Source organism: Asterias rubens, chromosome 11 (genome assembly GCF_902459465.1).
Source record: "Asterias rubens chromosome 11, eAstRub1.3, whole genome shotgun sequence".
NCBI classification, from domain to species: Eukaryota; Metazoa; Echinodermata; class Asteroidea; order Forcipulatida; family Asteriidae; genus Asterias; species Asterias rubens.
The window spans coordinates 17,913,037-17,937,069 of NC_047072.1; the positions used below are offsets into that span (position 1 = coordinate 17,913,037).

Genomic DNA, 24,033 nt, shown 5'->3' on the forward strand with positions numbered 1-24,033 from the left:
GAATCGAGACTAGCGCAGAGTTGCCACCAATAGGAATAGCGAAACTGTCTGAGGTATTCATGAAAAGGAGTTAACCGGAAGCCCGGTAGGGTACTTGATTCCCTGATCCTCAGATTAAAAGTCTGATGCTCTACCGACTGAAGCTAACCAGGCTATGGAGATGTGTTATTTTAAGGGTTTTTTTACCTTTGTTAACGAGATAAGGCATAATAAGCCACGGCGCCACATGAAAATAATTAACAAACTATGATTTAGCCGTACAGTGGATGTATAGCAAAATATTGTTAAAAAACACAGAAAGGGACAGCGCCCGGTAGGGGACTTGAACCCCTGACCCTCAGATTAAAAGTCTGATGCTCCACCGACTGCGCTAACCGGGCTCTGACGACCTCTCAATAAGAAACACGTTTCCAGTTGTGGCTCACTTTAATAGTTTATCTGAGGTATATACAAAAAAGCTAATTGTGTAGGCACCGCCCGGATTCGAACCGGAGATCTCCTGTTTACAAGACAGGCGCTTTACCAACTAAGCCACGACGCCTGTAATTCTTCAATACTTTAATCTTAATGTTGCCAGTGTGAGGTGGTGTAAAAGTTAAGTAATAATTAATATAGTAATAATTTCTGCTTACCAGACAATATTGTATGCGACTCTAGTTTCATAGAAAGAAGCTAAGCACAACAGAAATTGTGCTTACCAGAATAAAGTTACCAGTCAGACTATAATTATATCTCATGAACAATGTGTGACTGGTATCCTGTTTATTTCTGCTCAGCAAACAATTGTTAAGCGATATTTTGTATAACTCGGCCCAGATATCATCAATTATTCAACGCCCTATAGCAAGATACATTTTCAATTTTCCCCACTCAATCCATGCATGTAACAAATCTCTCATACATACAATTACCACCCATGCGTAAAACTCTTTTCCCCAACGATAGCGTGCGTTCACACATCTCCGAGTCCTCAAGGTTAATTATAAATGCCCTGAGAGTAGTAATGTCCTCACGATTCAATCAGTCTTGGAGGCAGACAACTAAATGAAAAGAGATATCAAGCAAGATGCAGAATGTTTCCAAATACAATAGGAGGTTCACGAATGTGTGGACATTGTGTGTGGACATGAGATGTGAACTTAAGCACGACGTCCACACAGTAATATCTACAGGTATATTTAAAAATAGTGGCATAGAGCAAAGGAATGGACTTGCAAGAGCACCACTAGAGATTTCTCCAGAAGACGATCAGAGCATACTGATCGAAACGTCGAGTTGAAACCAACGGTTCTGTTCAGAACCACCCTAAATTTTACGGTGTTGGGGAGTAGGATTTTCCTTGATAATAGTGGCATAGAGCAAAGGAATGAACTTGCATGAGCAACACTAGCGAATTCTCAAGAATGGGGAATAACAGAACAGTGGCAATAGCCAGACCGCGCGATTACGGATCCGCATGGGTGTGTGTGAACAAAGAAGACGGTACACTGATCGAAAAGTCGAGTTGAAAACAACGGTTCTTTTCAAAACCACCCCAACTCATTTAAAGATAGTCATTATGGTGTTACCGCAAACCTTTCCATAACAATGAAGGGAGCCAAGAGAAGTCCCCAATTGATGGGGGGTTGACACTATAGGGACTTTGAACCCATGACCAAATTATCAGTAATAATTTGTCGAAGGCAAAGTGTCTCTTTGCGAAATTGCACATCGGGAAAATTGCTTCCGGGAACGAATGTGGAGGGGGGGGGGTCCACACAACTCTCAAGGGATGGAAATGAGGGAAAGGATAAGCATGGAGGAAGGGCATTACAGATCACAGATACTAATAATGTAAAGATGCAATCACTGAATCACTGGGTGGTGTCACAACTGCATATGTGATCCTAGGACATGTATTGTGTGATGAGTCCAATGACAGATTGAGCTTAAACTTCACAGGTTCGTTGTCATGTATAATGTAGGTTATGTGATAATTTTATGACAGACACCAATGTTATCCGTGTGTTTTAAAGGCAGTGGACACTATTGGTAATTGTCAAAGACTAGCCTTCACAGTTGGTGTATCTCAACATATGCATAAAATAACTATCCTGTGAAAATTTGAGCTCAATCGGTCATTGGTGTTGCGAGATAATAATGAAAGAAAAAAACACCCTTGTCACACGAAGTTGTGTGCATTTAGATGGTTGATTTCGAGACCTCAAGTTCTAAATCTGAGGTCTCGAAATCAAATCCGTGGAAAATTACTTCTATCTCGAAAACTACTCCACTTCAGAGGGAGCCGTTTCTCACAATATTTTATAATGCCAACCTCTCCCCATTACTCTTGACCAAGTGAGGTTTTATGCTAATAATTCTTGTGAGTGATTACGAATTTGGTAAAAACAAAAGTACTGAGTATACAGTGCCAATTCGCACATCGGTGTAAGGGTAAAATCAAAAAGAATATTCTGTATCCCCGATGCAAATTTGTAATATCTGTTTTTATTTAAATTTAATTTAATATTTCAATATCTGTTCCTCAAGATTGTTATAATAAAAACTTTGTTGGTATTACGGATGTAGAACGACCAACAGAGAGCTGTGGTAGTATAAAACTCTCTCTGAAGTAACGCAGTTGTTGAGCAAGAGGTAAGATCTCACTCAAATGATTCTAAAAAGACTTCTGGCCCGAAGCCGTTTTACGCATCTGAAAACACACAACAATGCAACAAGGGTGTTTTTCCTCCATTATTCTCTTGCAACTTCGACGACCAATTGAGTACAAATTCTAACAGGTTCGTTATTTGATGCATATGTTGGTACACCATGAGTGAGAATACTGGTCTTTGACTCTGTAGTGCCTCTAAAGACAATAGGGACTTTTCGTTTTCGACGACGGATGGTTCTGCGACGGTTGTTCAGCTAAACGTTGTCGTTTTCAGCACAACGAAGATTCATCCCAAGTACTGTCATAGAAATTGAGGGACGACCGTCCTCAAAGCCGACGCATGCGCAGATGACGCCAAATGTCATCTTTACCGTCGCAGAACCATCCGTCGTCGAAAACGAAAAGTCCCTAAAAACTCACATCTGAAAGAAAATTGCAGGAATAAATACCGACGTGTTTTCACGGAAATAATTATCACACGGCTCAATTTTGAATATAACGACCTCCAAGCCACGAAGCGAAATATGCATCCGCATTCACTTCAACTTCTGGATAATTATGTGGGATGTTATTCTTTGCCGGATGTTGTTATTTCCTTCAGAGATAAAATAAAAAAAGATTCTGGACAAAGGAGAGGCCTTTTATGACTCTGACCTCCTTCCAATTTATTTCTCCGAAGGACACTCTTCTATTGTGTATAAGGAATAGTCATCGTAAAACGCATCTAAAAGGCGTGCTGTAAACGGTCAGTTATTGTGTGGTCAAGAAATTCAGTCGAAACATCTTTGAATATTACGTTAAAGCCCATTATGAATAATTTATAAATACAAGTAAATTTGCGGAAACACCCATGTATTAAATCTCTTTTGAGGGAGTGTTGTCTCTAAAAGGAGCTGGTATTGTTTTGACGTTTCGTACTCTGCTCGTCTTCAAGAGAAAAAAAAAAGGTTTACGTTGCCGTTATGAGAACGCCATAAACTGTTTCACGCACAACAATCATACAACCTGGAATTGTATATTGAAGAACTTTGACAAATGTACGATTGATAATTATTTTTATTTGTCAGCCACCCGATCCACTGCAGGATGAACGCCTTAGCATAATGTATCCAAGTGTCCTTGTTTAGCATGTGCTTGACACACATCGTGATTTAAACTGCCTCCTTTATGATGCACATGTCCACCTTCGCGCTATATACAGATTTTTAAATAAAAAACCGCGGCATGGCTTTTAAGCTTGCACTTTTCGCTTCTTCTGTAAACCTCCGACTGTATATAAATTGATGAATTATGGATAACCAAAACAGTGAACATGCGAGATTGCATCTTTAGTTATCACAGAGTTCTCTCAGCTGGACTATCGCCTGTATAATCAAATACGCCAGTGAGTGTAGAATGTTTATGAAACATTGATGCAGCAAATGCATTACGCCGGGTTTTTTTTTATATCACCCGCGTCGAACACATTCTAATTAAAGGGCCTTTTTGTTTGTCTGTCTGAGGCTCTGAAAGGATTTTATGGATTACTGAAGATCAACATTTCATGTTTCCTGATTAACAAACGATGAATATGTGAAGCGTCAGGGTGAATTCAACTTCTGAAGTGAACATTTCGCCATACAATGTCCATGAGCAAGTTCAACACTTATTAGATCAATATCTCTGCAGTCGAGATCTTTTACATTCTGCTGTCGGGCCTATACTCCACGGAGGCAACTAAGGCGATTGCCTCCATGCTCCTTGGTCATTGCCTTCTTGCCCTTCAAATGCTCCAGTAGCAATTTACAGTTTCCTCATCTGGTGCTCTTTACCGAGGAGAAAATACATTGGTGCCCTTGCCCTTTCAGAAATGAAGCACGGGGCTGTGCTGTTTTACAGCTCTTCAAAACTCGTTTAAAATGCACGTGCTTTTTTCGTTGTGTATGAATTCATAGCATCTGAACGTTTCGTGTTGTTTTGTGATGGGGCGAATTAACTAATGCTCGCGTGTGTTTCCATTACCTTGATGTCTTTTTGTATCTCTCTTCTTACGATAAAGCAGACGTCCATGGTACAATCGTGACGCAAGCCCAGGAAACAGCCTACTGCTTTGTAATTATCAGTCATGCACATTGACAATCACGCTAATGAAGCTTTCATGTTAATGCCGAATTGTTAGAGAACTGCCGAGTTTTATGGCATCACCTTTTGTCTCCGCTAATTTGAAGCGTCTTTCTATCATGGTGGATTGTTCATGAGTGTATTGTCATGGTTTTTATGATACACTCATGGAAAATTAACCGCTACAGCAAGGTTGTAATTATGATTGACATTACATTCTGCCTCTGGACGTCGTTGTTATTTCCTGAGCATGCAGTGGATTTCTATTTTGGTTTTCTTTGAGGTAATTTCGTAACAAAAAGTTTGCTCATAATCAAAGAAAGTGCAGTGCTCATATTCAAACTTCAAACTGTTGAGTGGTTTTAACTCGACTTGTGGCGTGCAGCCAATTAGCTCTCAGCACTCAGTTTGTGTATAACGGCGGATATTAACTGATGCAAAACAAGACTATAATCAGTGCTTCATCTGTCTGCAGCAGAAGTTATTCACTGGAGTGCTTTTCTTAAGGAGCAAGAACTGATCTCGTCATTTACTTTTTGGTGGAATTTATGGACGTTGGTTAGAAATAAAAAGGAGTATAATTCGGCATATACATCTCTTGCAAGGGGGCAATATGGCGGACATTCCCTTTTTGGAGTGAAAGACGGACCCTACTTTCAACTCGACTTAGAATTAAGCTCGTTCCAATTTCACTCAAGGAAGTGGCACTGATTGACTTCCACTCTCAAAAGAGCGAATTGAAAACCACTCAAACGGAAACGGCTTCATGTTGTGAGGCGTACATAATATAAGGCTACATTCAAACTCAGATGGTTCCCGCCAAAACCATTCCTATAACTCGCCGACTACCCCCCCCCCCCCCCCCCAGGAACACGCACATTATTCTGATTGCTTTTTGCCAAGGTAACCAGGGATTGATCACATTCGGCAAGCCGTTTTTCCTTATCGTCCAATCACCAAACTCAGGGGGATTCTTTCCGGGGATGGTGGGCGAGGACGCATCATTAGATCGTTCTCCAAGGGGAGCTTACGCAACGAACGACGGCAGCTCGGGTTATCATCAGCCGCTCGATGGTGATTAGGCTGTCCATGCAGCAGCTGAGCAAGGTTGCAGAAAGCAGAGTGAGGAAAACAAAATACAATTTTGGATCCTGAAGGTTGTTGATGCTTGATTTTGGTACTCATCTAAATATCACGCCTTCGGCAAGTGTTTCCATGGCAATGAATGGCAAGTTATACGTGTGATCTCGTCCAGCCATTTATAGTCCAGAACTCGTGAAGTATTCAGCAGCTAACTGTTCGGACACTGGGGTCGGTTTTTAATACTCGGTTTTGGTACTCACAGTCTTAACAGAATTGAAACAATAATTATCAACTACTGTGATCTCGTCAAGCCATTTATAGTCCAGCTCTATGAAAATCTACGTTCAGCAACGGTGATTTTGGATACTGGAGTATGATTTTGGTATCTCACGATCTAAACATCAAATTGTGGGTATTTTTTAATCAATGAATGGCAAATCACTAAATATCCTATATGATCCCGTCAAGCCATAGTCCAGCTTGTGGAACGCCTTTGCAGCAGTTGATTCGCTTGTGGTGCATGCTGTGTGAATATATTATGTGGGATTCTGTGCTACAGAGCCACCAGACAACAGCTTTAATAATTAACCTTGAAGACATCTCTTGCTATAGCAATATTCGGATGACTATTCAAGCTGCTGTTGTTTTTGTGCAGCGGCTTTTCACATGTTGTTACTTTTGCACCATTGGAAAAGGGACATCATTTGATTATTTTTACGGATTTTTTTGAGGGGAAGGTGAATCCGCTTGTTTTGGATATGGCTCCCCTTTCTGCATGGCATGGCACCAGCTAGCTTCGCGTGTGAATAAAATCAATTTGTCAGAGTGTGGATATTAACTGACATGTTTCACAGGGATTCAATACTGATACAGCCATGTCGATTGAGAAATTCCAGTCGCTGATCGTATCCGTCCCGACACCGAGAATTGCAAAGGTACACCCTCTTCAGTTCCATGGCCACCCGCCGTTCACCGCGTCGATTGATGGCGTTGCTCCCGAGCCACTGCCCTTTAAGTCCTCGGAGATCGGTGGTCTTCCAGCTCTTCATCAGTCCGATTCGATTGCCGAAACCGGGCCTGGAACAATGAGCACGGTCACACCGTCTAGTACCCAAATCTTCCCGCCGTTGCTTAGCTTCTCATCACCCCCACATACACCGTCCGAGTGGAGCCCCACACCCGTTCAAGATAAATATATTCTGACCACGCCCAACATAAGAAGGTCTTCTTTTCTGTCTGTGCCATATCCAACTGACTTCCTGGCACAACTCACCACCGAACCTTGCGTTCCGAAAGAAACGTACCCATCTCTTCTAAAAGAAGAAGAACGAAACAGCCCAAGTTTTGAAATCATTCAAGACAAATCAGAAACGGTTGTTGTGAAATCTCCGGAAAGCCTGTCAGATTGTAGTCGGCCTGCTAGCCGTCGGGAGGGTGAGGAATCCCTTCTGTTCCAGGCAGGGAGGTTGTTGAGCTTGGGGTCACTGTCAACGGTGTTGGGAGACAGCTCGTCCCTTGGAAATACCAGTAATAATGCAGGCGGAAGCCAGGTCTCGTCAAGTCGGACCTCCCCTATGCTGCGACGTAACCGGCCAGTACTGGCCTGCAGTAAGCCCGCTCGCCACACTGGACGTTGCTCATTCTCGCCAAATAGGGAAGACTCAAAAAAGACCCTCAGCGGTGGTCTACCTTCAACACATAACAAGGGGGTCACAAACACAGCAAAACAAATGCGGTCCTTCAATGGTGACCAGATACAGTTGTACAATTTCAATTTAACGCCGTCGAAGAAAACGCGGGCAACGAAAACCGTCTGCTCAAGCAGACGAACTGTGATAAACGGCACTTTAGATAAAACCCAAACGGTGGTACTGAATCAAAAAACATTTCTAACAAGACTCTCGAATGTTTCGAGAAAGAAGAAAAATTGCCGTGAGCAAGGAGATGTGAACTTCTCGTCACAGACCTTGCCAGGGCAAAGGGGGCATGCTCCAAGTGGGACTTTGCCACGTATAAGTAAAACAACATTTAAACAAATCTCAAAATCTTAGCAGGAAACTTAAAGATATAGGGTCATGTACTATAGAATGCGGGTGCGGGGTCGTGGGTTCGAATCCATTCGAGTAGTATGTCTATGGATTCGGTTTTCAAACATGTCTTAGAAAGCACATTCCAGTATATAGTGCTGAACATTAATGCACGATGGTGAATATTTTATACAAAATGGCGGCGAATCCTCCTTCATAATGCCAATTAACTTGATCGCGTCCTTATAACTTTATTCATAACTGTTAATTCTTTCATTTTTAATTCTGTCATTATGTTCAGTTGATGGGATGTATTCATTTCTTTTCTCCAATATGCCCACATGCAGTCAACATTCCACTTTAAAGCACCATGCATAGTTAATTAACTAATCTAGTATTTCTTTGTATAGCCACATTGTGTTTGCGGTTACATCTTTTGTGCACTATGTTTGATAATAATATTGCTCAGTGATATAGTTGCCCAGCTTGGTTGTCAATTTCGTAAGTGTGACGTAATCACTCTAAAAGCCACGCCCACGTGGTACTTTGTGTGCTTTAAAGGCACTGGACACTGTTAGTAATTACTCAAAATAATTTATAGCATAACAACTTATTATTTGATAACGAGCCAAGGGGCCTGTTGATAGCATACAACATTGTGAGAACCAGTTGTCTCTGAAAACGTATAGTTTTTGTGAAAGAGGTAATTTTTTGTAAGGCCTCCATTACATGAAACCTGTTAGTATGCATCTGATTATTAAAAGCACACACATTTTGTGCATCAATGGTGTTTTACCTTGCAACTTCTCGAGTTTCGATGACCATTTTTATTGATTAAATCAATATGCCAAGCGTTCAATTCTGCATTAATTTTTGCTTGGTTGCAGCAGCTAAATAGCTTTGATGTAGTAAACGTAAGTATTCAACTGTTCACTATCTTCTATATAGAGGTAAAACACTAGTCTTCTGTATTTTGAGGCGAAAATTAATCTGTATTATTTTGTGTTCATTGAAGTAATTGTATTGTGTTTTCTAAGGTTGACAATGATCACTATCAAAAAAGGAAGTGTGACTTCGACTTGATCTATTTGTTTTATAAGACAGAGGGCGGTGTTGAATACACAATTTTAGACCTTGCTTTATCCCCCCCCCCACCCCCTCTCATCATACAGTTAAAACTGGAAAGGAAGTCATGTTAAGACAAATCAATGTAAAGGGTAAACAATGAGGGCCGGGTAACCAACAAAAAAGTTTAGAGAGTGTGCATAGACCTTTTCGCAAATACCGGGGCGCGCGCGTAAAGCTTGGAATTAGGTGCATTGTGGTCTAGCTGGTATCCAAATTTGATCCATATATATCCCACAATGCACCTCATTCAACAGTCTGCGCTTGCGCATTGGTATTTGCGATAAGGTCTATTGAGACTATTACTAGTAATATGATCATACATTTTCCCCTTAAACTTGTGTTAAATCTGTTCTCGTATAAACAAAAATGTTTCATTTTTTTTTTAATTAGGCCTAGATTTTAACCTTGTTCCGCAACTAATTCTCAAGTGTCTATCGACTATTCATTTTGAGGCTTTTGAGTTCTGTTTAATTTAACTTCGATTTCGAGTGTCATTTAAAAAAAGAAAAAATCTCTTTTTGGGTTTGAAAAGTAAAGAAAGGGGAAAACTTTGTATATAGCCTTTATTTGGTTAAAACCTTTTAGTAAGAACAAAAACATTAACATTTAAAAATCAGAAGGATAGATTTTTCTCTTTTGTACATGTGGTGGCTCTGAAAAGAGCCGATGGTTTTTGTTGTAGCTGGAGTAGAACTTTATTTCTTGGCCGCTCTCTTGGCTTTACCAGCCTTCTTCTTGGGTGCTGCCTTCTTGGGTTTGGCTGCAGCTTTCTTGGCTGGCTTGGCGGCTTTCTTGGCTGCTGGTTTCTTGGCGGCTTTCTTTGGCTTGACGGCTTTCTTGACCTTCTTGGCTGGCTTCTTTGCTTTCTTGGTCTTCTTGCTGGCCTTCGCCTTGGCTTTCTTGGCAGCAGCTGAAGCAGCTTTCTTGGCCTTCTGTGCAGCTTTCCTGGCTCGTGTCTTCTCCTTCTTTGCAGCAGCTCTAACCTTAGCCGCAGCTTTAGCCTTGGCCTTGGCAGCAGCGTTAGACTTTGGTGCCTGGGCGGATAGCCTGAAAGTACCGGCTGCCCCGGTGCCCTTGACCTGCTGCAAAGTGCCGTTGGCTACGCTGGACTTGAGAGCTTTGCGGATGTGATGAGCCTGCTTGACAGTGTCGACTTTGTAGTTGGCGGCGATGTACTTCTTGATGCCCTGGGTGGATGACCCACGGCGATCTTTCAAAGCAGCGACGGCGGCTACGACCATCTTGCTTGATGATGGGTGAGCGGCAGGCTTGACGGTTCTCTTGACCTTTTTGCTTGGTGAACGAGGTCGAGACTTCTTGGGCTTAGCTGCTGCCTTAGGTGCCACGGGAGCCATCTTAGCGGGAGAATTCGAACGAGACCTCGGACGACGCTTCGGGGAAGGTTTCCTTGGAGAACCAGCCATTGTTTCAATCGATTAGTGACAGTTGTACACTTTCGAGACAAAGATCAAAATATGATATGATTATTAAAATAACGCGCCACCTTTTGTAGGCGCGATGCGGACGTGACAGAACGCATCGGTTTAATTATGGTTTTGATTTATGAAAATGTATGAAATATGGATTCCATGTCTTTGTTGTGTTTTTGCCTGCATAAAAATCATTCTTAAAGATGAATTTCGACTGATTGTTTTAAAAATTTTGGGGTTAATACAAAGAATATACTATAAGCTATTGTTTAATCATGTTAATTTCATAAATAACGCGTTTATGATTTCGGAAATTTAATGCTAATTTTTGTCACATTATTGTTACAATTTTGACTGAAAATAAAACATTTTTATCAAAAATATTACATAAATAATATTTAAAATCTACACAAAATCATTCAGTTTTAAGTTCCATCTTCAACATCTGTCGTAGAAATGTCCAAATAAAATGATTTTTCAAGTTGAAAATAAAAATTTCGTTCAGCTGTCGTAAACATGTTTGAGCTGAAAACTCGCGGCATCACAACTTTTGCTCTCTGCTTTTTTTGCGCGTGTATTTTTGTATGTAAAGATTCGAACCTCATCATAGCTACCAACCTAATCAAGTTCGGGTTCAACACAAATTTAACATTGCCTTCTTATCATTTAAGAAAAAGAGGCATAATTTTGCAACTGAAAGAGTATTTCACACGAATATAGCATAAAAGGAACCCGTCATGTCATCCCACATTTGACCTAAGTTATTTCCTAATGAAAACAAATTATTATTATTTTCATCTCGCAGTGTGTTGTGTGACTCAACCTAAACTCAACAATTGTTTTCGTGTTCGATCTGGGCTCATGAACTTTTCTATTTTGTGTAACATTATTATATCTTGCATTTTTTGCTTAAAACTACATTTGTTTAACTTATAAATGATAAGTTAGTGTAATTCAAACAAATATTATAAAATGACAAAATTTCGTCAGGCCGTGTGTCAATTATTTCGAGTGTTCAATGATTTTTTTTTTCATCTCGCGTTGTTGTAATTTTTGTCATGACTCAAAAACTAAAACTCAAAATTGTGTTTTCATGGTTGCGCACAGTGTTCGATTACTTGGCTCATGAACCTTTCTGACTAAGTGGTGAATTAACTAGCATTTTGGACTTAAAACTGCATTTGTTTAACTTATAGAATGGACGAGTGTATTCGAAGAAAAGCAACCCCCGTCAGACCGCTAAATACTTTCGTAGTGACTGTATAGGAGTGAAAATGTTCAATATGAAAACGAAAAGTAACTATTATTTTCATCTCGCGTTCGTGTGAATGGCTCAGAAACTAAAACATAATAAACTGTTTTCATGTTGCACAATGTTGATATGCGAGTTCATAAATATTATTGCTTATTTGTTAATTAATGAGTCGCATTTTGGACTTTAAAAAATACATTAATTTTTCAACTAATTTTAGGATAAGTTAGTGTAATTCAAAAATAGCATAACAGAACCCCATCATACCGTGTGTCATCCCACGTACATTGAACCTAAAGAAAATCGAGTGTTCAATAAAAAAATATATATATTTTTAGTTTCATCTCGCGTTGATGTTGTGTATTAATATCATGCACAAAATGAAGAAACCAATTTTGTTTTCATGTAGCACATGCTGTGTTGATTAAGTAGGCTCATAAACCTTTCGTATTATTATGTGTAATATCTGCTTGCATTTTATACATTATTTTATTTTATTTATATATTATGATCATTCAGACAAGATAAGTCTGGCTCAGCCAACAAACCTAGCCTGAAGTGTGGTGAACATCTTTTGGTGGTTTGTTCGCCCCATCTATGCATGACGACGGACTACTAGGCCCTAGCTGGCGCCTGCGCGCAATGCAGATACTCGCGGATCACCTTTTTGTGGAAAGTTTTAGCCTTAAGTTCCCTGTTGAAGAATGATTCTTTCTTAGCTCTGTTCCCTCTTTTTTTGTTTATCAAATAAGTATCTGAGCAAAATTACCTTTAACAAATACAAATAGGTCCACCTATTTTAAATCAATTCTCATGCTGTGGTTCTTGTCCAAAATAAAACCCCTTCTATTAATAATCAAATTAAAAAAAATGCTGTGATGAAAAATAATAATTGCGAGAGTTTGATAGGCCTAGGCATAAAGGCCTAATAATGATGACGCGTTCACTCTGTGTTACCCCCCCCCCCCGCCACAAAAGTCTTTATCAAACAAAAGTAAATGAGAATTCTAAACTTTAAAGACAAGGGGGGAAATAAGATAAAGGAAATCACTTATCCAACTACCAAGTAGGTACGAAGACTGTGCCCAATTAATTATTCTCTCAGTACCGACCGAGTCACTGACTGCTGATGCAGCAGGCCTGCGGCAGCCATTCCTCTTGCAAAAACATTTGAACATTATTTCGATGATGGTGTGGCGGTGTGTTTTGATTGAACTACAATTTTGACTGAACTATTCCATTAGATTGTCCGTGGGAAACCCTTAATCCCATCTCTATTTGTTCATCTTAAGAAACGGAATAAAAGACCACAAGCTTCTGGATCTCTGACCAAGTTTGGCCAGGAGAAATATAGTTATGTTACCGAGAAGCTGCCATAATACTGAGTTTTGTGTTTTTGATTTCCGCGTGATAAAATATGGCATAGGCCTACTATAGACTTCTGTCAGACCGATTGTCCGATCAGAAGATTTGATTTCTTCTTTGCCAAGGACTGGATAATTACGGTAGGCCCTACGTGTGACACTTTCGCGACAGGTCACTGTCTTCCTCCGTGGTTAAGTGTTCTCAGCAAGCACCATGAATTGTATTGGTCAAGTACGACACTGAAGACATCTCACCTCGGGAGGTGGGGGGGGGGGATAAAATAATGTTGACAGAATGCATGATAAGTAGGATTTGAAACTTTGCATGGTGGAAATAAGATATAGAAGAGTTTGCGGTAACACCATGTAATGACTATCTCTAATGAGTTGGGGTGGTTCTGAAAAGATCCGTTGGTTAACTCGACGTTTCGATCAGTATGCTCTGATCGTCTTCTGGAGAATGCTGGACTCTGATGCTGCATGCTGCTTAAGTACGGGGCGGCTTTCACTTTATGAAAATAATGCATGATTTTTTACCCCCCCCCCCTCACCCCACCCCCGTCAAGAGGTCCCCGCCAAAAAAACGGTGAACGTACAAACTACTCAAGCGCCCTCTTTTGAACCATCCTCAAAATTGAATGTTAATTTCTTAATGTTTTTTTTCTCTGTTCAACCTCCTTTTTTACTTGACACTGTACATAATGGACGGAACACAAAAGTTTACCAGTTTAGCGTCTTGTAAAATGCAGAAACAAGTTTTACTTCTTTTCCTTTCACTTTCACTGGTGGACAAAAGATTCAATGAGTGTTGTGTGTACACACCACCAACTTTTGACTTCCTAAACGGCCTTCCAGTGATTGTTTGGGATGAGCATTTTACTAACACTAACAAGACAAAAAGTATTCAATGGGTATCCTTGGCTATCTGCGGGCGGTGTTTGAGGCGTGTGGCACCAAGCCCCTTTGAGGGCCAAGTTGTCAAAATGGCTATGTCAAGAGGCATATTGTGCTGGTTTTACGCTGTAGCCACAAGTGACTCTCAAACCATGAAGGAAGAACACAAAATGTATGTTCTTTCTCCATGTTCAAACTGCATCCAGGGCTCAATAAAAATTTGTTCTTAAAACTCTGTTAAGCATCGAACACTTTGATAAGCGAAAACGGTGAGGCACCAGTTTCAACAGTGTAAACTTGATGTTATTAGTTACCTGCTTAGCAAGTTGTGGTGCTTACAGGCTTTCACTTTATGAAACTGGGCTTTACCGAAGAAACTTGTCTCTGCCGTGGGGATGCACCTCACTCATCACCCCATGAGCTTTGCAGCCCTAAAGCCGTAACAAAAAGGGTGGATATTATGCCACGAATATTGATCAAGCAGATCGATAATATTGCGGTATCATTAAATGGGACTTGGCAAATTGGCCGTGTGTATATTGTGGATTATTTTGGGAGGATTGACTTTCGGCAGACAAGAATAGAAGTTTGTATGTGCACCCCATACAGCAATCATTATTGGTGGGCAATAATGTGGCCAGGGTGTACCCCCCCCCCCCCCTCCTATTGTGTCATTATTGTGCTCATGGAATCTCGGGAATTCTTCGATGGATTTTAGGCATCTTCTGTGGGCTTGGGAGGAACGGAGCGTCTTATTAATGGGAAAATTATTTTTGGGGGCACCCTCTGATGCCAGACCGGGCATGTAAACCAGCATTACATATTTATATGGCTTAAATTATAGAGATGCTTGAATCGAGAATAGATCCAGATAGCTCGGCATGATCATCTCATCACTGGGTATTTTGACGTCAGCAAATTCTTTATCCGTATACATGCAACAAATAATGCAAGGAACTTCATGCATAGGCCAGAGTGGTGCTCTATTATAGACAACACGGATCCTTTGAGGTTTTATCGGATGAAGGGATTGGATTAACTCTTTTTAGTAATGCAATCCAACCACCAGTCACGGCCCATTAATACTGACAACAATGATTTAAATCCAGGAGAACGTGTGCAGTCTTTCAAACACGCCTTCTTTTGTGCCGAACTTCAAGCAGCGAAAGGAACAAAATAGATAGGCTAAACGTCTTGGACACAATATTGTTTTGCAAATTCATCTGTTACACATGGGTCATTCTGCCATCAATTCCATGACATGTAAAAGCACAGCTTGATGACCGTCATAGCAAGAACTATACCTGGTTCTGATGGAGAAATACTGCCAAATCTGCACATCGGGATACACGTGCAGGTGACTGAGCAGCAAGATTTATTTTCGTTTCAGTATGGGCCCCTGATGATGTTACCCATTTTAGCTTGAAGTTTATTCTGAAAAATACTAAAAGTTGGTGCTTCGCGAATACCTTGCGGTGGTATTTGTTCCAATCTGCAAACATGATCTTGGGAGGAAGGAGAATTTGTAACAGTCTTTGTTTGCAGGAGGCTTGATGAAGGGCAGTTTCCTCGTCACTATATAGAAAGCTGTCACCCATAATAGCTACCCAAGACACCGGCAAGACACTAATAAACCGAGCAGTGTTGGTTGAAACTGTCAACTCTGCGATTGTTAAAGAACACCGAACATTTTTAACAACAGCCTGCAGGGGAACGATAACAAGAAGTATTCATGACAATTAGGACGTCTTGTTGGAATGATTGATGACGTATGTCATCGCTTGACAACCATACAAAGAATCTGAATCATTAGTCATTGTTGTTGTTGACAAATCCTTCAGAAAAAAAAAAACAGTTGGATTTTACTGATGTGACTTTATTGACGTAAGGATATTGTGGTGTTACTTTTTTTCTGAGAGTCATTCTCATCAGACCTTGATGTGCATCTCAAGTGGTTCACTTTTCACACGGCCGATGCTCTCTTCGGTTACAAGACATACAAAACCTACAGGGAATGTTGCCTTGCTTTCAACCTACAACACCACAAAAGCAGTTTAGAGTTTAACTTTCGTCTTGCATTGCAAATCTGTTTATTTGTAACTCAGCAAAGTCAACTCTGCACCGGGTTAAATTGTGAAACCCGATTCGAGCAGTTTGATGTTTTTGTTTACCAGAGAAAGTCAATTGATCTCGGGTAGTCAAGCAGTGAATTTCTGTTAAGTTTGTTGTAACCGAACCCATTTTCCACCGATGTATAGCACAGAGTCTTTTATGTAACCGAATTCGACAGAACAACAGCAGCAAGTGTTCTTTTTTCTTCATGGCATCTCTGTATGGAGGAATGAACTCTGTGAAAAACTCTCTTGTTACTTTGTTTTCTTGTATGGGAGTCGCTTGCACCAGTGGTAGGGCAAGGGTTTACGAACCAACAGATTAAGAGATTTGTGTATACACATAGAGTAAGGACCTCTCTATGGTAACACAGAAGCTTTTTTTGAAATGCAGCAAATTTAGACTTGCCTCATTAGTTTGATGTGATTGCACAGTGGAACTAAATATTCAGTTTCCTTTTGCGGAAAAACAACAGTTTCAAACATGTCAAGAGTTCGCGATAGGAGGGCTATTGCCCGCTCTCCTTCGACTCTGAATCTTGGCACGGGAGCAATACAGACATCTCAAGCCTCAGGTTTTTGTTATAATCGGGAAGTTATCTACCCCGTCCTCCCGATCACCTTGGACGAGGTCTACGATCGTGCTGCCAAATACACCAACAAGCTGCTTGCCAGACCCGTCTTCTACCCCGACAACGAGGAACTGGAAGACATCTTGCCCATAGCACCGTTGATAAACGTAGCGGCCAACGCTCGAGCGAGACGAGCCCAGAACGCTGCCGACAAACGCGCCTCTATACCGGTCAACGCAGCCTCACCGAACCCCGGTGGTGGACCGGCCTCCTCGTACGAGGACAGCAGGAGAGGTGTAAGTTATGATAGGAGGAGGGGTTCGGCAGCCCCGGGGGCCTACGAGGGGTCTGGGGCAGGAGGAGGCAGCCGAAGGTTGGGAGGAATTCTTGGCGGTTCCGATGATCACAGGAGGGGGTCTGGTGGGTTTGACCATGGAGGAAGGAAAAGTGGTTTTAGCGTAGCTTCAAACCTTCCACCAGCGATTGCCGAAGACGAGTAAGTAAAGTTATTAGTGTTGTTCAGAAAGTGTTTTGTGAGAAAGATTCCCATATCCTGCCACTACTTTTCACTCATTTCTCATTTGAGAAATTGGTACAAAATTTTGTTCTTTACAAAATAAGAAGTGGTGGTACTTTTTTGTCTTCAAAATCTGTTTTAAAAAGAGTTAGTGAGCTGACGTTTCGACCCCAAGCAGTACAATTGGTTTAGCAAATTATTTTTGAAGTGGCTAGTAAGTGTGTGATGTTATTTTCACCCCAAGTATATCATGTTGTTTGGTAGTAATCTACAAATTATCTAGGGGTTTTTATGGACAGGAAGATTTCAATGCCATTTTGATGATTAAAAAAAAGTAACTGCATAAAATACCCCCAATCTGATTACTTTACTGTAAGAAGGGCCCTACTACTGTTTGTGTAAAAACTTCGTATCTGAGAGAAAATTAAAAATGGTTCAGATACACCGTTTATGAAAAGAAACACTTAATAATAGTTGAATAAAACAAAACAAAAGTATATTAATGGTAACAAACAAACAATAAAACCATTATAAATACAAATAAATAAAATGGTGGATAAATAAATAAAAAGTGTAAATAATAACATAGTAACCAACAGAAAATAAAAACATAAATGAGTATAAATAATTAATTTAAAGAAATAGTGCACAGAAATGCACACTCAGTTGACCTCAAGATTACGCCTAGTAAAAGCTAGCCGAATCTTTCTCAAAGACTAAAATTTAAGTACAACACAACACACACAACATAAAAATTAGGTCAAGGAAATTACTCTTTAATTAAAACGAGTATGCCCCGTGAGAAGTCGACTTTTTGTGAGTTACAAACAAACTTTCTCACACGATTATGCGGCGCTTGGTCTTTGATAAATTATTTTCTATGACGTAAAATCAAATTTTTGCTGGAGGTAAAACTTATGCAGCCATAAAATTTGTAAGAAAGTTTTGCCAAAGTGTTGTTTCATTGTTAACTTGTGCTGTTATGTAGACCTTGTATAGTATTTGTGTTTCTTAATTTAATTATTAATTTATTAATATTGTTTATTTTGGCCACTTGTTTGCTTGCGCGAGCCTTAATTAAACTGCGCGTGCGCAGTAATAGTTTCCAAAGTAAATCTAGTACCTATACGTGTAGCAATGCAAAACGCATTGATGAACCAAAAGCGCCACACTAACCGATATTGAGGTGACCTATGACCTTCTTCTTGACAACGGGACCCTTGGCAGTTGCTAGACTGCGTTTAATCACACATTTTGACCATTTTTAACGCCTCTTTGGGGCAAAAAATACCAAAGCTATGTCTTCCAAGCTCGCCAAGGAGAAAAAGTCATCAAATAGGGTGAATTCGGCCTCAAACAAGGAGTAAGTTCGTACCGTTAATGCGGCCTTGTTTGCACTGTTTATTGAGTTTTTAACGTTCGCTGTGCAGTCAGTTCGCTGTATTGTTTGTGTGCATGCTACTGCATTGGGCCGCGGGACGGGTTAGTGTGTTGTGTATTAAATACAATGGCCAATACAATGAAGAATAGGGATAATGGCCGACCAACTATGTTTGGTTAAGATGGTTTGAGGTGTTGTCGTCTGGCTACATATTGTTGCAATGGTTACTGTAAATAATGGACATGAGATGGGGGTAGATAGAGAATAGAAGTGAAGTAGATTGTAGAATGACAACCATGAAAATGTCAACTCAACATTCTTAATATTTAATAGTTAAAAATGCAAAATATTTTATTTAAATATAATTTCCTTGTCCTTCCTACCTTCTTGAATTGAATGAAAGTTGAATCTTGCTTTAATGAAATGTAATTTGTTTGTTGGAATTTTGTGTAAAAAAAAACAAATAGATGTTTGTTTGTAATCGACAACCCATCGAAAACTAGAAAACACACTGACTGGCTGATTACAACTTAAATATCAATACTAGAGTAGTACTACTGGAATAGTTTCCGTATGGCGCCACCACTTTTTCATTCGATATGAAATAATATAGTATCTAATTTACCTCAATGAGATATCCCTTTTTGTAAAAATGAGTGAAAAAGTGGTGGCGCCATACGGAAAGTTATCTGTACTACTAGTAAAATAGTAGCCTGCCTTTAGCCCACTGATCGGTTCTTTGAGTCTGATGTATTCTACACGATGGAGTCCGGACCATTTTGAAAAATTAGCTTTCCCTGCCAGGATTCTTGTCTTTTGTTTTGCTTCTAAACGTTTTTTGTGTACCACCCCACCGGAGGTTATTTTCTAAGTGTTTTTACATAATTATTTATTCTTCTTAAATTTTAAAACTATTTGCATTGCTTGTTCTTCCTTGTAGATCTTTTGATTTGCAAATTTTTATGTGGTGTTTCATGTTTGCTGGCATATTTTTTATTGTTTTTTATTATCAATTTGCCTTCTATTTAATTTCATATTTTAAATTTATGTAAAATTGTTGTAATTCAGTCTTTGTGCTGCGAGGACAGTTGTTTAATAAACCATTTTATCTATCTATCTATCTATCTATCTAATTAAATGAAATGAAAATGTAATCAAAAAAGTATAATGCAAAACATTTTCTAATCTGACGGACATTATGGAGGAAACTGTTTCTTTCTTATTAAAGCCATTGTACACTTTCAGTAAACAGTATTGTCCAAGGCCCACACTTCGTGTATCACAACTTCTATATAAAATAACAAACCTGTGAAAATTTAGGCTCAATCGGTCATCGGAGTCGGGAGAAAATAAAGGGGAAAACCCACCCTTGTTTCCGCACGTTTCCTTGTGTCATGACATGTGTTCAAAATAAATCTTTAACTTCGCTATCGAGAACTGATATTGTTTTAATGTTTTCTCAAAAAGTAAAGCATTTCATGGAATAATATTTCAAGAGAAGTCTTTCACCATTACCTTCTGTTAACCCTGTAAGTTATTTGTAAATCTGTGAATTTTTTTCTTTTTCTGTACGGAAAGTTTATAATGGCTTTAATGATATTCCTTATGTCTGGCATTCAAAGACTGCTGAATCGGAATTGTTTTAACCCCGAGATGAAATTACTAATTCAGTCTTTGTTAATTTATTATTCATAGCAATATCGTTTGTCGCGCACGTTTGGAACTCAGAACTAGTGCATTATTTTGGTGTTAATTGTTAACAAGAACTCAACTTGTCAAGTTACAATGTTTAAACACCTTCACTGTAAGTATTAAAATACTGAAGTATCAGAAACGTCACTATCAAATGTTATGATAAAACATGTTTAAGGCCCAGTGACTCTAGGGGTAATAATGTCGGAAGCGCTTTGAGAAACCCTTGGGTTTGAAAAGCGCTACATGTTTATACAAACTGGTTGTTATTATTATTATTGCTTCAGTTTGCTTTAAAGTAAATTCAAGTCAAAAAGCTTTTCACAGGTGCTCCCCTCACATTACATTCAATTTTTATGAATTTACATGATATTTTTAATGAAATCTTCGCAAAATAATTGGAGTTTAAGTAATTTGGTGGTTCAATTAATCAAACAAAACCAAACACACAAAACCCACTTGAACAAAAACAATACCAAGTGATCTTTGCTAAATTCCTTTAACAATTTTAAAATCAAGTACTGAATATACAGTGCTAACACACATCGGTGTATGGGTAAAAACCAAAATTAATATTCTTTATTCCCGATGCAAATTTAACATCTCTTATAATTTTTAAATCAATAATGGAAATTTAGTTCGTACAAGTTTAAACAAATCTTTATTGTGTAAAAAAGTATTCATTTCAAATACTCTCTCTAGTGCTTTACAGTAGAATTTGTGAAAATCCCTGTTATGTCATCACTAATGTTACGTCATAATTATGTGGGAGCTCTGTTTTGTATAGCCACTTTGTTGCCGCATGGAGGTGTAATGACGTCAAAGTATTGTCACTTTGACGCACGTCGACATACGTCAAAGTGTTTTATGGTTTTCCAAAACCTTGAGATTGGGACCAAACACTTTGGCTGATAAATTTGGAAAAATTCGTTAGTGATCACATAAATGTTAATGTTTTTTTTACAAACAAACAACATTATAGACATGCTTGAATAAAAAGCATTCCCATTAAAAAAGTTTCGCTCAAGCTATTTAATATTTGTGGAGTTGTTTCACACTTACAGACTGATATAGATCGGTTGATAAAGGCAGTGGACACTATTGGTAGTTACTCAAAATAATTATTTGCACAAAACCTTACTTGGTAACAAGTAATGGGTAGAGGTTGATGGTAGAAAACATTGTGAGAAACGGCTCCCTCTGAAGTGGCATAGTTTTTGAGAAAGAAGTATTTTTCCACGAATTTGATTTCGAGACCTCAGACTTAGAACTTTAGGTCTCGAAATCAAGCATCTGAAAGCACACAACTCCGTGTGACAAGGTTGTTTTTTTCTTTCATTATTATCTCACAAACTCGACGACCGATTGAGCTCAAATTTGCACAGGTTTGTTATTTTGTGCATAATATGTTCAGATACACCAACTGTGAAAGTTGGTCTTTGATAATTACCAATAGTGTCCACTGCCTTTAACAGGATTTCAGAATATAAAAGCATTTGGGTCCTGAATATTTAATGAGGCTCACCTGAAACTATTGACTACTTGTTGAGCACACCTGTCATCACGCCTGCTTAATCAAGTTAAGGGATTAGTGTCGAGTCAAAAGGCGTTTTAAGTTTCTAAAGAAGCACTTTGTCAGAACGCTCCTAATGTAACACATCTCCTTAAAGCGATTTGTAATTGTGATCAATCGTCTGATGAGTATGTCTGGTTGGTGAACGTCACTTTTTTTTGTGGTCTCTTTTTGTCGTCTCGCGTGTATTGATTGGTTTTGTGTATTTTTGTGCTGGAAGGTGGTGATGTATTGTCCCTCTGTAGAGTACATATATAGGAATTGAGAGTGGATTGGTTTAGTTTGTTGTGGAGTTGTCATGTAGTAACTACTGTAAGTTTATTCGGGTCGGTTTTTGGAACGCTGGTGTTTGTTCGTAGAAATGCCTACAACGCTTAAAAGGTAATGTGCTTTAGAAATTGATACCATATTCTGTCGACTCTTTGGTTACTTGTTTTGTCAAGTTTTGTTTTACATTTTTTTTAGTTCTGAGACCTTGCTGGGAAAGCAAAACTTTACACAGCCATTTATGGATCATTGTTTCATTCATTATCATTCAGTTGCGGTGAGGGCAACCATCTATTATTTCCATGCTGCACCGCCTTGTGTTACGTTGGCAATCATGTCTTGGGTCATCATCCTTTCTGTCTCTTCAAGCAGGATTTGAAACTGCAACCTCCAGATTTATTGGTTAGGGGCTTCTAAGTTTCTAACAGCAGCCATGGCTTTGCAAAGGGCACTTTTATAGAAAATCTTGAAGTTGAAGGGGCACCAAGGCCAGGGCAGCAGAGGCCATTGCCCCCAATACCTCTGTGTTATTCCAGGCCTGTTACAGGCACTTAAAGACACTTAAAGTCACTGGACACCTTTGGTAATTGTTAAAGACCAGTCCTCTCACTTTGTGTATCTCAACATATGCATAAAATAACAAACCTTTGAAAGTTTGAGCTCAATTGGTCATCGAAATTGGGAGATAATAATGAAAGAAAAAACACCCTTGTCACACGAAGTTGTGTGCTTTCAGATGCTTGATTTTGAGACCTCAAAATTATAATTCTGAGATCTCAAAATCAAATTTGTGAAAAATTGCTTCTTTCTCGAAAACTGTGTTACTTCGAAGGGAGCCATTTCTCACAGTGTTTTATACTATCAACCTCTTCCCCCTTACTCGTTACCAAGTAAGGTTTTATGCTAATAATTATTTTGAGTAATTACCAATAGTGTCCACTGCCTTTAAAATACAAATTTAAACCTTTGGAGAAACCGCTAACATGACAGATGTTAAAGTGTCCCCCTTTATTGTGTTTCTTGTTGATACCTATCATCAGCTCTTGAATATCTTTCCAATCTAACCTTTTGGAGTTTAGACTTATCAGATGTTTTAATTGACGGCTATTAAAATTATATTGTAGCGTTGAGGGTGTGCTGTATTGGAGTGCTATTGTCTGGCGGACAAAACGTTTACACTCAGAATTGGGTTTCGAGACGACGTTAAATATATCTTAAAAGATGGCTAACTGTGGTAACTTTAGAACCAAGGAAAGGTTTGTGCACAAAATCAACAAATATTATATTTAGAATTGTTTACTTTTTTTTATATAGTGGAAAATATTGCCGGGGAAAAGATCACCTGTTGACAATGTTTGTGCTTTCATTATACTCTCAGCAGGCCCAAAATTTTGTCTTTGAGGAGGGCAAGGGCACTTTCATTACAAAATTTTTGCAGTCTGTTGGACATTTTTGAAGAAGCACCAAACTGCCAAAAGCAAAGACTAGGTCAACAGAAGGTGTGGTCTCTGTGTGTTTCATGTTGGGTTGACAGTCTCGGCAAATGAGTTTGAACTGAATGTTTGTAATGCAATCGCAATATCTACAGATTTACAAACAAAAATATTTTTCGTCTCCTGAGACAACATTTACTTTTGTGAAGTTGTTTTACTAATTTTTGAAAAACCACAGCACCTCAGCAAGTAATATTTTTAGGGAAGCTTTCTACCACCATTATCTCCAAACCGTGTTAGTTTTAAAATGTAAATCTGTGGAGACTGGACATTGTGTTTTGTGACCTACATTCAAGAATTACCAAAAGATGAACATGAAGTTTTTATTTATTTGGTGTTTTTTTTTCTGTACAGAGCCGCGTCCATTGCAGCCAGTGTGATTGGATCTCAAGAAGGCAGGAAACAAAAGCTCGTTATTTGGCCGGAATGGAACGACGCCGATGTCAACGCAGAAAAATGGGTGAGTACAAAATCTTGTCATCTGAGGGCAAATCAC

General features: G+C 39.2%; 2 protein-coding genes and 2 non-coding genes across 5 annotated transcripts in view; 1 reads left to right on the forward strand and 3 right to left on the reverse strand.

Annotated features, from left to right (window-relative positions):
• Positions 1-307: 307 nt before the first annotated feature.
• Positions 308-380, reverse strand: Trnak-uuu. The gene has a single exon. It is a non-coding gene; the product is annotated as a tRNA-Lys (tRNA).
• Positions 381-468: 88 nt separating this feature from the next.
• Positions 469-541, reverse strand: Trnat-ugu. Its single transcript has one exon. It is a non-coding gene; the product is annotated as a tRNA-Thr (tRNA).
• Positions 542-9,686: 9,145 nt separating this feature from the next.
• On the reverse strand, positions 9,687-10,425 carry LOC117297101 (late histone H1-like). Its single transcript, XM_033780235.1, has one exon. The coding sequence runs from the start codon at positions 10,413-10,415 to the stop codon at positions 9,687-9,689; it is 729 nt and encodes a 242-aa protein (XP_033636126.1). The 5' UTR covers positions 10,416-10,425.
• A 5,914-nt stretch (positions 10,426-16,339) lies between these two features.
• LOC117296541 (androglobin-like) overlaps positions 16,340-24,033 on the forward strand; it is a 64,085-nt gene continuing 56,391 nt past the window's right edge. Inside the window, exons 1-2 of one of the 2 annotated variants that reach the window (XM_033779510.1) lie at positions 16,340-17,110; positions 23,892-23,997. In XM_033779510.1, coding sequence (XP_033635401.1) covers positions 16,527-17,110; positions 23,892-23,997 — 690 coding nt within the window. In that variant the 5' untranslated portion in view covers positions 16,340-16,526. Of the gene's footprint in view, positions 17,111-18,346; positions 18,495-23,891; positions 23,998-24,033 lie in introns of those variants that run through there. The other variant, XM_033779511.1, reaches the window with a different exon arrangement.

Coding starts and splice junctions, on each gene's coding strand:
- LOC117297101 (XM_033780235.1), bottom strand. CDS start 10,415: ATGGCTGGTTCTCCAAGGAAACCTTCCCCGAAGCGTCGTCCGAGGTCT.